Genomic DNA, 17398 nt, shown 5'->3' with positions numbered 1-17398 from the left:
GTCAACTTTTAAATTATGAATTGGTTTTGAGCTGATTCTATGCTTCGTGTTGCATACATAGTATGAAAAGATACTAGTCCCTTCTCTCAACAAGTGAGGCTTAAGTCAGGGAGTCAGAGAGGTGGCCTTGAACGGGGCAGTTCTGTTGGAGAGGGAGGATGGAGACAGCTTAGTCTTGATGCCCACAGGATGAAGCAACTGACCAGCTTGAGAAATGCAGGAGCTGAAATGATGGCCATAACCTGGTGAGCCTTCCATGCCAGGGGTAGAGGAGGAGGGCCCAGACTACTTAGATGCCTGATGGTGGATGGGGTGGTATGCCCAAGAAAGAAAGGGGTGCCGTGGGGACAGAGCACAGGAGGAGATATTCAGGGTCTACCCAGTCTTAACACAGTTACAGAAAAGCAAGCTAATTCTGGAGAGAGAGTCTTTCACTTTAAATAACAGTTGCGAGTTGAGCTCAAGGCTTCTGGCCGTCACCCCCTACACTCACCTGTCCTTTTCCCCTTCTGCCAGGCAGTGCAGACATCATGCACCATTCTCGCTGTGGGGTTGTTCCAAGCAGGCCCCCAGATAGGACTGTGAGCAATTCCTCCTAACCTCTTGCAGCTGTATTTCACGTCTGCTCCCAGAAGCCCAAACCCTTGACTTAGATTGCATTGAGCCCTGCTGACTTAAGTTCCACACAGTAAAATCTTTTATCAGTTTCACTGGAAATCCGCCCCATCGAAAGATGAATAAAGCAAGCCTCTGTGAAACAGGTCGAAAATAATTGTGTGTCAGACAGGTTCTGGAGAGGAGCCAGCGAAGTATTAAGTGAAGCTGTGAAGGGACTGGCTCTGTGCTACTCGGAATTTGAAAGCTCAAACATTGGAGCAGGGAGATGTTTTATCCTCATTTGAAGGGCTGTGATTTATTTCCTCTGACTGCTAATTGCTGCAGAATGCAGAGAAGTAGATTTCAAAAAGGAATTCAACAAAGCTTCCCCAGCTTGAAAAACACTTAAGTGGCATTGATTTGAATTCACGGGCTCCTACGGTGATCAGCACAGGGCAGCCCAAACAATTAGGAGCGGAATAAATGGGCACTTTCTGGAAATGTCCTTACTTAAAGTCTTTAGCAGGAAAAGATGAGTGAAAGAGGGCAGATGTTAAGCCCCGAGTAGAAAGGGAACTTTACTTGGCAAAATTCTGTCTTCATGTAGTTTTCTTTTGTAAATGTTTCATTGTTAAGACTTTTGACTTGATGAGAATTACTGACCTTAATCCACCTGTTCATTCACTGCACTAGTCTTAGTGCCCATTGTACTAGGTCAGTGGCCCTCAACTGGCAATTTTACTTCTCTCAAAGCCCCCCTGGGCCCTCTGGCCACCTCTCGATTCACTTTTGGTTATTACGGTTGGGAGTGGAATATTCCTGGTGTCTAGTGAGTAGAGGCAAGAGATGCTGCAAACATCCTATGATGCACAACACAACCCCCCAAATAAAAACATCTCTAGCCCAAAATGACAGTAGTGCTGCCTTGAAATCCTTTCCTCGATATCCTTTCCTGGCAATATGTAAAGAAAAAAAAAAAAAAAAACCTCAGTCTCTATGAAACCTACATTGCAGTGACGGAAGAGAAATGATAAGCCCACGAATACAGAAACATACATCCTGCCAGGTACGGATAGGTGCTCTGAAGGCACACAGTGCAGAGGTGGGGAGGGGTCGCCGCTGCGGATGGGGTGGGCACGGGAGCCCTGGTAATGGGGTAGTGCTTGAGCAGAACCCCAGAGAGAGGAAGTCAGGCTGCGGAGGGGCCACCAAGCCCGTCGTTGTCTTTAACAGAAAATAGATGTTTGCTAATTGTGCATGAATTTAGGGTACAGGTAATTTTGTGGCTACATTATTTGAAGGTCATTGCTTTTGCCCCCTCTCCATCACAGAATGCTTTATGCTGCTTTGGTTGTAGGACCATACCATTCTTCATTTTTTACACATTTTAGACAAAGGAGAAGCAAGTCTGGCGCTCCTCACAACCACTTGAAACAGATTCTTAATTCAGCTTGGTTTTTGCCAGCCACAGGCCCAAACACCTGCTCAAAACTGTGACCCTGCACACCCTCCACACCACCCCGTCTGTGCAGAAAGGTCAGATCACATTATGACGTGTTCTGGCATGAATATGTTTTTTCTTGTTAATTTGTACCTACTTATAAAAACATAGCATATAGATACAGGACTTGAGTTTTTCTGATCAGTTTACCCCAAATCAAAATCTTATTTGATTAATTATTCATTGAAAAAAAAACTATACTTATATGTTGGTGGTACTCTACCTATGGAGAAATCAAATGCATAAAAAATGTTTCAGCGACAATTGTATTGTGATGAAGCTTCATCTTCATCAGAGAAGAATTGATATTGCTTCCCAAGCATTCATCCATTAAAAGACATTTAATTCACATCTTACTTTTTCTGCACAGAAATGTTTTGAATACAGTAGCAACGCTGTAACTTAGTGACAGTCCTATATGTATGACTGGCATGTCCTCACCAAGCAAGTCCAACTCTAGAGTATTTAGAGTATTTTCAAATACATTATTTATGCTTTTACATGTATAGTTTTCATTCAAAAAAAAAAAAAGAAAAAGGTCATTGTACTTAGGATCTTTGATTATACCAGAACAAAGATAATTTCTTTGTCCATAGCTTTTTATAGAAATTCGAACTTATATTTCAATAATGCCCCCCCACAAGATAGATGTGATTTTTGCAGGCTGTAGCTAATGAGGCAGAATCGTTAAGGGTCATCTAACAAAGCACATTCTAAGGAAGAGAAGACTGGGATATGATTGAGATAGTAATGCCCTTGTCTGCATTATCCAAACCCAGGAGCCGTGACCCTGAAGTTAGTGAAGAAGTGATCCAAGACCTGGCAGCTGCGGAACCACCAAGGGAAAGGGTCTCCTTTATCCATTTGGGGCATTCACACCACTGCCATGTTCCCATTTATTGTTTGCTTATTCATTCACTCACTCATTTACTCATTTACTTGACAGACATGCTCTAGAGTATAAGCCAGCCTTTTCCTACATGCTAAAGGTACACACGTTCCTTGAAGTTCAGCCAAGTGAAGGAGATGTTGACCTATAAATAACAGTTGAAATGTGTAGGAGAGGTGATGAACAAGTATGGTTGCGTGTGATGACTGAAGGACAGACCTGAAAAGATGAGTAGTTACAAGACACCCAGCATGCAGGCGTTCTTTCCAGCTGAGGAACAGCAGGCACCACGGCTCCCTGTCCAAAGCACAAGTGCTACTCAGCTAGTAAGTGGTGCAGGATGGCCTTCAACCCAAACTCTGTGCGCATTAAATGCGGACTCCAGGTCTCCTTACCCCAGGCTCTGGCAGCGGCTGTTCTACTTCTTTCTATGAACCTGGCCGCTCTTGGCAGCTCAGGTTTGTCCTTTTGCTTCTGGCTTGCTTCAGTTAGCACAGAGTCTTCAGGGTTCTTCCATGTCATAGCTTGGGTCAGAATTTCACCCCAAGATTTTTTGATAATGTATCCGAAAGCTTTGAGCATATATCTCTAGGACATGTATTATACTACTATGAACTTCGTAAAGAATACAGAAAACAAATATTTTGGAAGGGTAAGACTAAAAAGTAAGAAGGTATTTTTTCTTTTCACATTGGATTGTCTTGAAGCATCTGGCCTCGCTGTCCCTGGGCTTGGACACTGTCCTCCGGAACATGAGGAAGCTCTGAGGGCAACTGAGCAGCTATGACCCAGTTTTTCACCAAACACCCTCCCACTCTGGCTGTGTCGTTACCAAGGAGGGGCAGGTTTCAAAGACTAGATAATGCAGTTAAGCGCATTTGTAGTTTTATAGTGGAATATTTTAGTGAATCTAGAAGAATCTACTGAATTTGGAATACTCTTTTTTTTTTTTTTTAACTGAAGGATGAAGAGAAGCTAGTTATTGAAGAGCTGGTGAGAGAATATTCCAGGAATAAGGAGGAGTGAGCACAAGGACCTGGGATTTGGAACCATCTTGGTGTGTTGCCGTAGTGTATGCCCAAGGGGAGAAGACCAAGGTAGGGAGTTTGCACTTCATTCTCTGAACAGCCGGGGGCCCCTGGAGGGTTTTAGCAGGGGATGCTCTGGCTTGGAATGCAAGCTTGAGCAGTCGTTCTGACCCCTGTGCATTGTGCACTGAGATTATAAGCTACTGTGGAACCAGAGGCTCCTGCAGGAATTCAGCTCCCAGGTGCTGGTGGCCTGGACTGGGGCTGGAGCCTTAGAGGTGGAGAGAGGTACACAGGGCAGAGACATGGAAGAAGAAATTCTTGTGGATCTGCACATCCTTCATTGCACTGTACGGTCATCCCCGTCGGTGATGGACTGCTTTGCCATACCACCCGGGTGTGCGATAGGCTTTCCTCCCTTTTGTGTAAGTACCCTGTGGCCTTTGCACAGCTAGCGATGTGTTTCTCAGAATGTATCCCGTCATTAAGGGTGGCACATATATCTAACTTCATCTACATAGGACATTTTGTTGAAAAGCATAAAATATAACTTCTGGAAAATATTTGTTGGCCACCGTTTATTTGCATGTACAGGTAGAACTTAATGATCTCTTGATTTTTTGAGATTGATCAAAATTTTATCAAAATCAATTGCTTCCTTTTAAAACACACACACACACACACACACAGCAGGTACTAGCACTAAAAATTGAGGTTAGAGCAGTGCAGAGTACATAGTAGTCGAAAAGCATGGACCATGGAGCCAAGCAGGCAGACGTCTGTAAACTGTCCTTGCCACTTTCGGTCTGTCCTCACTGACTAGTCATGTGTCTGCCGGGCGCCACCTGTGCTGCTCTTAGCCTTACTTTCATCGTCTATAGAGATGCGAAAATAACTTCTTTGCAAAGTTAAGAGCATGAGGTGACATAATGTGCCATGTACCTTGCAGACATGCTCCTTGGTTAGTATCGTCTCTTTCACTGGTGAGCCCTCAACAGGAAAACCATATTTTATTGCCAATGCTGTGTTCATGGGCATGTTGTCTGTCTAGAATCCTCTCTGCCGTCTCCCTCCCCCCTAACCCAAAACCAAAAAAGATTTCAAGATTGAGATGTCAGTGTTTTTTTGTTTTGACACTATAAGCTGATAAAAACAGATACTACACTTGATCTTAGCCAGAAGGCGAAGAAGCAGCTTCTTTTGGCATTTTAGAGATATAACTCAACTCCTCCTCATGGCAAGCTTCTGATTTATTTTTATATTCTGGGAATCTGATCAATATCTGGTACTTATTAATACCTAGCAAATGCTCTTTGGATATCGTTATTAAAACTGAGACCCTATTTTGTTTAATCAAGAAATTCTTTCTGTTTTCTTGGAGTTTTAAGTTAATTAATTACTTATATTCCCTCTTTACAGAAAAAGAACTTAGAGCAGCTAATCTCAAAGTGGGCTGTGGTTAAGTAGAGAGGAGATGAGAATGACCAATTATAAAGACAAATATGTAATCTTTTTTTTAAAGCACTGTCTTTTTTTTAAGATTTATTTATTTATACATACAAGAACCGGGCGGGGTACAGGTCAGATGTGCGGGAGGGTGAGAGGGTTCACCAGAGGCAGAGCGGGGAACAGAACAGGCAGACTGACTGAGATACTAGATATTAGAGGCCTGCCGTGCCATGTGGGTATCTCTCCAGCCTGCCGGGATCGAACTCCCACTGCAGAGGCTGCGGACAGCTTCACAGCACTGCACTCAACCGCCTGCGCCACCAGGGAGGCCCAAATATGTAATCTTAAGGATCAATATTGAATCAGTTGTTGAATGTTTTTTAATCACTGATAGTCATTGAGCATTTACCTTAATATCGGCAATGTTTAAATGCTAAAAGTAATCTACTCCCCAAAAGAATTATATTCAAATGGATGGAGAAGGCAAAAATAGAAAAGCATGATTTCAGGGAGCAGTAAGTATGTGAATGCCTCTGAAGAGGATCAGAATATATCCCCAAATTATGCTGTGTTGGCATATTGACGATGTGAGCTGAAATCAACTGAGAAACAGCAGATGCGGGTAGGGCCTTTTACTCTCCCCCTTTCTACCTTAAAGCAAGGTCTGCATCTCCTGGGAGAAATATCCCTGTATCGGGAAGAGGAGGACATTTCCCTTCCCCTGAAGCTGGGGAGCTGATATCAGGCTGTACAAGTCGGACAAACAGACTTTACTGCATTAGCCCCCTCTTCCATTCGTTCCCCACACATTTCCTGTTCACTTTCCTATGGTTTACCACCCTAGGCTAACCTTTCTCTTTTGTCTTGGCACATCTCTACAATTGACTGCTCTTTGTTAAAATGGTTTAGTTAGCACCTGGGTCTAGCTGCTGCTTTGGGATTTTCATACTTCTCTGTATCACATAAAAATCTTAACATCAAGTAAAATTTATGTGATTTTCCTCTTGTTTATTTGTCTTTAGTCATTTCAACTCACAGGTAGGTCTTAGCCACAGAACGAACCTAAGAGGATAAAGAAAGTTTTTCCTCCCTACCCCTCTTTGGGCAGAAGGGTTCAGAGAAGGGTTCATCAAGTAGGTGAGCAGAGACCTCATCGCTAGAACCCATGTGTATAGAGATCTGAGGGAAGACATTCTTAGGCAGGGGAAGCAGCTGCTATAACAACAGGTACAAATTAGACTCTAAGCTCCAGGCAGCTAAATACAGTAAATTCCTTGTTTTTATCTTGGAGGAAGACAAGTTCTAATTCTCAAAAAGAGGCAGTTTTTCCTTGACTAAAACTCCCAGGCACTGAGAGAGGCACACAATGTCTTCATCAACTATTTCACAACAAAGACAGAAGCAGAAGTCTTTACTGGCCTTGGAGACCCAGCGTTAAGAGGCATTCGGGAAAGACAATCTCTGTGTGGGGGTTTGAGCGAGGGATGGGGGGATGTGTGTGACTCAGGTACTTAGAGCAGTAGCTAGAGAACATGGCCTTGAAGCCTTCACGTTTTTTTTCCCTGAAGTGGGAGCTGGATGTCAGACAGTCAAGATTACATTCTCTGTCAGGGGCGTCAGCTCTTGTTCCCGCAGTCTTATTTATTCTCTGATTCATTAATCAAGAAAGAAATTGTTCAGAACAAACTGTGACAAAGGCCTTTAATCATAACACTCTATTTTCCTGCAGCATTTAAGTTAAGCCGCCCAATCTAGGCTGACTTCAGACAATGCTGTGGAAACCACCTACCCAGATAGAGAGCTTGTTTCCAGTATGTCGTTCCGTTCTTTTCACTTGCAAATGCAGACCCCACAACCCCCACAGTGATACAATAGAGTGTTCAGGTTTTTGGATAAAAAGTTTTTTTTGAGATGCAAATAAATAAATGGCAGCAGGCATAAAAATTAAAGAAATAGTGTCAAGATATTCAAGGATGTGGAAAATGGAGATCATTAAGTTATTATTAATACAGGGTAGACTTGCTTTACCTAATTTTGTAATTTTGTTTCCTGACAATTAAACAATGACAAAAACCATTTATTAAATAGCGACTCTCGGGCAGGGGAATGTCATAATAATTCCAAAGAGACAATGTGTATTCCAGAGTGAAAAAGGCAGCAGACCAAGCTTACCATAGAAGCCACGGAAATCACCCAGTTACAGACCTGTGCCATAACCAGCAAATCACATCAACTTTTCATTACTAACAAATCGTGAGGATAAAATGTCTATTAACTCAGTGACCTACATGCATTTCATTTTGCAAATATTTAAGGTACCTGAGTTCAAATCCAAGCTATCACCTGAAGAAATTCAGGACTTGCTTCTCCAAAATAGGCCACTTTGGTAGGTTAATTATTTTGAAGTGAACATGTGAAAAAGCAGCAGATGCTGGAAGAGGCTTTCTCTGCATCCCCTCACTTCCTAAAGACAGATTCTCTGAAAGAAACTCAGTTGTCATACATCCTCTTCCTGGAGTTTCATCAACTGGGCAAGATGGACTCATCGCAGGAGAGGAGACTGAAACCACTCCCATACCAGAGAAACTGGGTCACAACCATAGCGCCAATCTGTTCTGCTATGGGCTCATTCATCTTCCCTAAAATTACTCTCCTCTTCCCTTCCCCTCTTAAGACAACATATATGCTCTCAAATCTCACCACTTTTGGGAGGTTTTCAAAAAACAAAACTCAACTGATTTGGCTTTATTTAATGATTTTCGAAGCAGATAACATCCAATCTAGCATATGGAAAGGAGCTCCAAAATGCCACAGGAAATGAGACTTGTATAGCAGAAGGGTATGGACAAGGAAGTTACCCTGGACAAAAAGCAGATTGGTCTTGGCAATTGTCCCCTTGCTTTAGGGGATAGCTGGGCAGATTCCCTTATGAGATTTTGGAGTTCATTTCTGGTAAACTATGATTACATTGGTTTGGAAGCCTGGGGCTTTGTATAAGCGACACCATTTGGGGCCTATTGTCTTGTTTTTAACAGGGCATTCACTTTTCCCCTGTTGTCCAGCCTGTCCATTTCACAGACCCAGCTCTCCAACCTAAGAGCATCAGGGAGGGCCTTTCCTCCCCTACGTGTGTACCTTTTCAAGCATAAAACCAGAACTGAAAATCTATTGGGATCAAGTCATGTGAACGCATTAACTCACATAGTTCTTGGCAGATGACACTTACTCCCTGTCCCCTTCCCGGCCCTTCCCTTTCACTCTCCACAACCTGGCATAGAAGCTGTGTCCTCACCCAGGGTTACAGCTGAAAACCATGCATGAGCAACCTCCCGTTGGGGGTGGGGGGGGGGCGGCTCAAGCAACTGTGCAAACAGACCAACATGCTGTCAAGCTGGTATATTGATTAATGAAATGTATTATATTTTGGCAAACATCGCTCTGGAACACTGTGGACAACAAAATTCAAATTTAGATTTTTTTCAGTCCCTCAGTATGTCATGCTGACATTTGGCGGGAGCCCCTGTGGCTCACGGAGACTTCCCCAGAGCTGAAGGCTGGACCCCTTCTCTGCCAGTTCTCTGCCACCCTGAGAGGCCTGGTGGGCATGGTGTCCAACTGGCAACCACAGCAGCCAGGGGAGGATAGACTGGGAAGGGATGGCAAGGGGTCTTGAGGCCTCATAGCCAGTATCAGGCCTGTAGAACAGAAAGTTCCATGGTCCCAGACACTCTGACCCTAGTCTAAAAATGAGAATGGGGTCCCAGATTGTCAGAAACTTGACCCCAAGGATGCCTCACCTACTTGGTGGAGTGGGGGCCACAGAGGGTTGCTATATACCTGCAGCCCAGTATCTGCGAGGTGATGGAGCTTACAAGAACAGTAGTTCTTGCAGGAAGTTCACCTTCATGGAGAGATAGCCACAGCAGCACTGACGTTAATGTGAGCATGGAGCCGAGAAGAGTTCTATAAAAAGGGGTTCTTTTAAACCAAGTATTTTAGGTATATTTCTATTCATGCTTAGTATATCTTCCCTCTTCTCTCCCTCTCCTTCCCTCCTTTTTTTAAAAAATATTTTATTTATTTATTTATTTATTTTTTAAATGTCTGGGAGTTTTTTTTGTTTTTGTTTTTGTAAGATTTATTTATTTATTTATTTATTTATTTATACAAGCACTGGGTGCAGTCAGAAGCGCGGGAGGGTGAGAGAATTCACCAGAGCCAGCGCGGGGAGCAGAGCAGGCAGAAGGACCGAAGGACACTGCTGGGGGAAGCAGCGGGCGGCAGGAGAGGTCTGCGCGCCTGTGGGACCCTCCTCTGGTGGCCGGGGAGCAGCCGGGGATCCAACCAGCACTGTAGAGGCTGCGGGCGGCTTCGCAACCCAGCGCTCAACCGCTGCACCACCGGGGAGGCCCTTCTTTCCTCCTTTTTGATGTCTCTTTTCATGTTTTGATAACCTGTTCATTTTGGACAAAAAAGTATGATTAGAAGCTGTGTTTGCTTTCTTGATTTCTGGGCCTTCCACTTTATTTGGTACAAATGTCTCTTCTAAAAACTGCAAAATATCTTTATTGAAAAAGAAGGAAAGTAAAATATTGTGCTTCCCTTTGTATGCATGTGCATGTGATGTGAGGTGGGAATTACTGAGTTTTAAAAGTGCCTGACCTTTCTGAAGATTTGCCCTTCCAGCTGCGAAACACACCTTATTTGTCCTGGTGTCACATTACCGATCTCAGTACTTCCCCTTGTGGTAAAGGGTGTGCTGAGGCAGGTGAAGGGCTAGGAGTTAGCACTCAGAGAGTAGGCAGCACCTCAGCTTGATGCCCCCACAGCAGGGCGGTAGATGATCCCACCCTTCCCTGGCCTTGAGCAAACCCTACCAAACCCGCCAGTGTTAACAGCTCCTCCTGCTCACTTATAGGTGAGTCTGTAGCCTTAAAAATCATCACAGATTTAAATGTTCCCATAGTCTTGCCAAGTCTGACTTCTTATTTGAGCCAATGGTCCACATATACCAAAATATGTTATTCTTCACTAGACAATGCACAATGCACAACACAATGCACTAGGTGCATTGTTATAATCGTAAGAAGAAAACTTTTGGCTTTAACAAAAATAACCAATCAATCCTTTTGTAGCAAGAATAAGATAACCCTCACAGAAAAACAATGCACATGACCTACTGTGGGTTGGAGAGCTGCCTTGGGACTTGCAGCAAGTAATGGCCTAGTACCAACCCCGTCACTTGCTCTTTCACTGATACTCATCAGAGGCTCATTGTGGCCATAGAGGATTAAAGTAACTGACCCACTGGCTTAGTTAGTTTGGGCTGCTATATCAAATAGACCATAGGCTGGGCTGCTTAGACATAGAGCATTTAGTTTTCACAGTTCTGGAAGCTGAGAAGTCCAAGATCAAGGTGCTGGTAGACCTGGAACTGACCCCTTCTTGGATGGCAGCTGGTTGTCTTTTTTAATATTATGGGGTGGAGAACAGGGAGAGAGGGAGCAAGAGCTCTTGTGTCTCTTCTTATAGGGACACTGATCAAGAGGTTAGCCTCATAATGTAACATCCCCCCAAGGCCTCCCTACACGGACTGTCACCTGGGGACTGTGCCCAAACTTGTGAATTTGTGCCCAAACTTGTGAATTAAATATGAAGTCCAAAGCACCCATGCTGAGAGGAATCCTATCACGTCTGTACATCAACCATACGGGGTTTTCCGACAAGACTGCTAAATGTTCTTAAAATTTTTATAAAAAATTGAACCACTTCAGAACTGTGTGAAACACACACACTCATACTAGCATCTGTGTGTCACAGATAGATAGGTGATAGGTAAATAATCTGTGTAAACAGAGACTCACATGCATATAGCTGTTAAAACTAGGCAACCTCTCAGTGGTGCAGGCAGTTGAGTGCCGCACTGTGAAGCTGTCCGCAGCCTCTGCAGCCCGGGTTTGATCCTGGCCGGCCAGCGAGAATCCCACATGGCGTGGCAGACCTCTCCTGTCTCGCCTACTGCTCCCCTCGGCAGTGTATTTCGTCAGTCTGCCTGTTCTGTTCCCCGCTCTGTCTCTGGTGAATCCTCTCACCCTCCCATGCATCTGGCCTGTACCCCTGTTCTTGTATAAATAAATCTTTAAAAATATATATATAACCAAATTTCAAAGGCAGAGTTCATGTACATGATCCTATACAAAATCCTTTCCCAAAGAAATGAGCTTTTACTACTGACCAGTAAATTCACCTGCTTCAGTCACTCACTGTGCTGCTAGCAAAATGGCAGGAAGTGGTAGAGCAACTTGAAAGCTAAGCCAGGGTAGGTGGCACATAGTGAATGGGAGAGGGTGGTATTAGGGTGTGGCCTCGTGTATAGAAAAGGTAGAGTCAGCAACGAGATAGGCTTCCACCAAGAATCATTTCTTATTTAAATAATTCTGTACATTTTTGTCTGTGGTATGTTTCTTTTTACTGAAGAATCATCTTTATTAATGGAGACCTGTATCCTCACACAGGATGACCCAGGGACTCTTAATTCAGGCCTGGGGGCCTTTTCTCAGCCTAGTTCCCTGGGTGGTCAGATCATTCAAGGCCTTCACTTGATTTTGATGGTCCCTGCCACTCACTGTGGGCTGGGCACCTTTGCCTTACTACCATAGAGAGCATCTTTCGTGGAGTGGGGATGAGAGGAAAGAAGAGTCAGGAATAGGCAGTAAACAAGCAAACCACATCATTTCAGACAGAGATAGGTACAGTGATGAAGTCAAAATACCTTCCTCTCTCCATTCTGAGCCTTCCCCAGCCCCACTCATCGTGTCCTGGGAGTGTTCCTGGGAGCTCCTCCCCCTGACCCTGAACACACCATTTCCCCCAGGTGGGTATGATCCACCTCTCACTCCATCATGCCACTTTGGGGCACCTGTCTTCTCTTTCCCAATGAGACATTAAGACCCTTTGGGGACAAGGTCAGACCTTTTTCCTTAATGATCTCATAATTGCAATTCCTGGTACGTATCTACCAGATAACATCCTCCATAAATGCCAATGAACTGATTGAATCCACTGAAGCACTTAAAGGGCCACTGGCAGCAGCAGGCTACAACTGTTACTGCACAGCCTGAAGGTTCATGGAATGACTGTGTTGATGTGATCATGGCCTTCCACCAAGTTCCTGATATGCTCATGAGAACCATGTTCTTTCTTTTATCCAGTAGCTCTCTCCTGGTGTACCATTATTTTTTTAAATTACAATTTAGGATTCACAACTAAATTTGAGTTGTGTAAAGCACGAGTCGGAGGTGGTCCAGGGGCACCAGAAAAGACCCATGTTTCCCAGAACTCAGAACTTGCTTCCAGAGACAAAAGCCATGGGCTATATCAGACAAATAGCAGCACAGCACGGGAGGATACCCAGCTACACACCCCAAGCTGCTGGCCACGGGAGCCCACACTGACCTCTCTCAGCCCTCCCCGTTGCTCAAGGCTCACTCAGTAGAACTGTTATTCCAAGACTGGCAGAGGAAGCACCCTGGCATTTCACTTGGAAAGTGCTTCTTGAGGGGATGTGAGGTCACTTGCATGGTAATGGCTAGTGTAAAGCCTGGCAAACCCATGGAACTGATTGCTTTGAATCTTAATGAGGAAACACCTCCTGTTGTTGCCAAAGCAGTTACAGCAGCATCTCCGCAAAAGCTCTGCCAGAGGTGCTGTCAGAATTGGATTGTGACTACTCAGGAGGCCAGCCTATCACTACAGCTCTGCAGTGCTGCTCCGCACTCCCTGATGATTGTTCTGCACCACAGACAGTTCTAGCAACATTCACTCTGGAGTCTGTCCTTTGTCCTTCAATGAGATCGTTCCAGTCACAGGGAGACCAAGAATCCAGAGGGCACAAGCCGAGCCCTCCACAGAGCATGCAGTGACCAGTGGGCTGTATTCCATGGCCACTCACTTTTTAAGTTACATTTAGGGAGTGAAGAGCAAAAAAGCAGTTTCCATTTTTATTTTGCTAATTAAAAATCTCAACCAAAAAGATGCTGAATTAGGGAATCTCAGATGGAAGAGACGTGTGCTGGGGATAAAGCAGTGTCTTTTCCTGAATTTCTATATGTAGGCTCTTCATCAAAGAACAGCAAAGAGTTGAAATAGATTAGTAGATCAGTAAATTTGTATTAATAGAGGGCAGGACCTGTTCTATCATTATGGCCCTGAAATTGAAAATAAGGAATGTTTACTAAGCACTTTCCATGGCCAGCCAGTCTTCTAGGTGTTTCATGCGATTATTTCATTTAATTCTCCCAGCAACTATATATGGCAATTCTTGCCATATTTGGATGTTACCCGATTTACTCTTAAGGAATGAATTCCTAAGTGATTTCCAACAAATGCCATTATACCATCTGCTGACAGTATACCATTTGCTTTCACAGATAGGAAAACTGAGACTCAGAGAGTTTAAGTAATTTGTTCAATGTTTTGCAGATATGAATTGAAGAGCCCAAATTAGTCTTTATATGTATATGACTTTAAATTTTACATTATTTCCAAGTTACCCACTGCCTTGAGAATAATTAATTCCAGAGATCAAACAGTGTGCCTTCCTCATTAAAAAAAAAATTCTTGAAGAATAAGACTTGACTCTGCAGTTTAATCCTGAGCCATCAGGATTTTTTCAAAGCACTAACTCACTGTAGGAATTTTTAGAGTTCATTTAAATTTATTTCATGTAATTAATTTGCATAGCTAAGTCCAAACATTTTTTTTTTTTTTTTTTGAGAAAAGAGACCTGCGAAGTGCAAGTATCTTTTATTGACCTTTTAGCCTCTCAGTAGCTTTTTGGGTGCAGAATGGCTGTTCCTGGTGGGTAGTGGGGGCATGCATGAGACTCACACACCATGTGTGCATAGCAGGGGAAAAAGGCCCTGGGCACCACATGACAGAGACTGCAGGACACACTTAACACACACACAATAACAGCTTCAGAATGAAGCTTACTAGAAAAAATGACCTTCTTCAAGAAAGGGAGAAACTCAAAGGGTGGGTGGGTGGAAAGGATAGAGAGTCTGCAACAGAGGATATATTTAATAATGGTGCCCAGGGCCTTCCTGAGCCCAGTGCTGTGAAGCTGTCTGCACCCTCTGCAGCGCTGGTTTGATCCCAGCTGGCCGGCCTGCGAGGGTCCCACATGGCGTGGCAGACCTCTCCTGTCGCGCCAGCTGCTCCCCTCAGTGGTGCATTTCATCAGTCTGCCTGTTCTGTTCCCTGCTCTGTCTCTGGTGAATCCTCTCACCTTCCCTCGAATCTGGCCTATACCCTGGTTCTTGTATAACTAACTAACTAAATCTTAAAAAAAAAAAAAAGGTGCCCAATTACCTGGTAACCATCACAGAATAATCTGCAGTCCTAATTCAAAAGTCATTCCATCTCAGTATGCTAAACGTCTCTTACCATATTTGGCTTATTTGATTTACTCTAAAGGAATGAACCCCTTAGTGATTTTCAGCAAATCTCATTATACCCTCTGCTGACAGTATACCACCCATTCGCATAGCTGTGATTGCAGTTTCCTGCCCCCTGTTACAGGTAACCGCGGCCACGGGTCAGCACAACTACCTGCCACTCTCATGGTGTGACATCTGTCCATTAAGATCAACTGTCTTTTGTGGAGTCCTAAATCAGTTGCTTTCTGGTTAAGTTGGGTGGAAGAGGGAAGGAAGCAGAAAAGACATAATTCTCACCAGAAATAAAAACCAACAATGCTAAGAATAATTTGGAACTGACTAGTTAACTATTGGAGCACATAGTGGCTTGTTCCTATAATGTCTGAATTACATTTCCTTTCATTTCCTTATTTTCCTCCTTAGGGAGGGGTAATAGTCTCCTCTACCTTATATGTGCTCTTTGAAAATGCAACAACAGCAAGGGAAGCGCTGGGGTGCAGTGCCGGGCAGCGAGGCTCTTTGGTTACCTTGCAGTTTCTGGCTGTACTCGGTCCTGTCTGACTGGCTTCTCCTCAGGGGACCAGAGCGGTCCCCCACCACACTGCTCTCAACCACAGTGTCCGTCTTCCTTCTCTCCAGCATGTAGAGCCTGGGCCTCAAGAAGGTCAGGTTCTTTTTCTTGGTGCTCAGGCATTCTTTCTCAGTGGCTTCCTTGGGCTCCATCTGAGTCAAGAGCGGCTGCAGGGGCTGGTCACTCTGGGGCCTCCGCGTGCAGGTTCAAGGCACCAGGTGCCCAGGTGAGCTGTCCCCACTAGCTACCCGGCTCCACTCCAGGCGGCTCTGGCTGTGACTGCCACCTCTGCGGAGTCCCAGTGCTCCACCCCTATGAGGTCATTCTTTTTTATACCTAGAATCCAACAGGGGAAACTGCCACCTGTTACCTGAGAGACCTGCAGCGCCAAGCTAGGCAAAGCAGGGGCCGCCTGTCACATGCTCTGAGGCAAACAAAAATCCCATTGTGTGGGGCAAGGCTGGGGGTTGGGGGAAGGAAGGTGAGCCAGGTGAGGCAGGAGGAAGCAGGCAGGAGGGCCACCTGCAGCCTCTGGGCTTAAGGTGTGCCTGGGGTGTGTACAGGTGCATGTACAGGTACCTGTGCAGGTAGCTGCTGTGGTCTGCTGTGGAGGTAGACAGGCTGGTGTGCAGCTTGCAGCTTTAGAGGGAGTCACTCACTTGTGACCTGGGATCTGGTGTGGGACTATGGGGATTTGCATTTGCATCATAGCAGTGCAGAATCATCTGGAAGGACTAAGTCAGGCTTCTGCCTTAAGCATCAACATTCTGAGGTTATTTACTGAAAACTGAGGTTGCGAACCTGGATCTGGATCTGGATCCCAGATCTGCATTCTGAGGAGGCAGGGCTTTGCCTGTGGTCATGCCCAGGCTCTGTGAGGAGGGGCTTCCACAGAGGCCTTGCAATCCCTCCTTTCCTCTCACCATCCCTCCCTGACCTTCCCAGTCCTGATTCTTAGGAGGCAGCACCATGTTCAGATGGTGTTGCCCAATGGTCTCCTCCCATCCCTTTCATAGATGGACAGTGTACCCCCAGAAGGCAGCTCTGTGAGAAGAGACACTGGGCAGGATGGGACGGGCTGGTGGGGGGAAAGCAGAGTGATGGGCCTTTCAGCAATTTTAATGCAGTTGTTTTTCCTCCTATCTGAGATTTCTCCAGGGGGAATTCTCATAAGCTCTGGGAATGCCCAGAGTCTGGTGTGCCCTCGTTAAAGAAAGGGAAGCCCCCAAGGAGGAAGATTGCTTCTCTTTTTGTGTAACGGGATGGTGAAAATTCAGCTTCACACTGCCCCTTCTGAATCGTGCTTCATGATTCAGGATAAAGAGAAAAAAAAGACAAAAAGCATTTTTCTAACTTAGGTTGTGTGGGCTGACTACAGTTTGCATAATTATCTTCAAAGAGAAATGACAAATCTGCACCCACTTTAGAGACATCTATATATAGCTCGGCCAATTGAATGGGTTTTTTTTTTTTTTTTTTTTTTTAATACTTTTTTTTTTTTGTAGAGGCATGTTTTCTTTCTTTCTTTATTTGTTTTTTTTTTTTTTTTTTTTTTTTGTTTATACATGCACTGGGTACAGTCAGAAGCGCGGGAGGGTGAGAGAATTCACCAGAGCCAGAGCGGGGAGCAGAGCAGGCAGAAGGACCGAAGTACACTGCTGAGGGGAGCAGCGGGCGGCAGGAGAGGTCTGCGCGCCATGTGGGACCCTCCTCTGGTGGCCGGGGAGCAGCCGGGGATCGAACCGGCGCTGCAGAGGCCGCGGGCAGCTTCGCAACCCAGCGCTCAACCGCTGCGCCACCGGGGAGGCCCTTGAATGGGTTTTATTTAATATAATTGGCAATCTTTTTTTAACACACCTTCCCAAGTACTTTTCATAAATGCTTTTAAAGGCACATTCACTGCAAAGAAGGGAACCTTTTTTT

General features: G+C 44.8%; 1 protein-coding gene across 1 annotated transcript in view; it reads right to left on the bottom strand.

Moving 5' to 3' along the window:
- Window positions 1–15627, bottom strand: part of ARHGEF38 (Rho guanine nucleotide exchange factor 38) — a gene marked incomplete at both ends in the record, with an annotated part of 83420 nt that extends 67793 nt beyond the window's left edge. The window contains one exon of the mRNA XM_084251781.1: window positions 15432–15627. Within this exon, the coding sequence (XP_084107907.1) occupies window positions 15432–15627 (196 nt within the window). The remainder of the gene's footprint in view (window positions 1–15431) is intronic.
- Between the last annotated feature and the right edge of the window lie 1771 nt (window positions 15628–17398).

The sequence above is a fragment of the Talpa europaea genome (assembly GCF_964194135.1).
Source record: "Talpa europaea genome assembly, chromosome: 13".
NCBI classification, from domain to species: Eukaryota; Metazoa; Chordata; class Mammalia; order Eulipotyphla; family Talpidae; genus Talpa; species Talpa europaea.
Note: the sequence above shows the minus strand (reverse complement) of the source record. Positions and strands in the feature narration are given on the sequence as shown.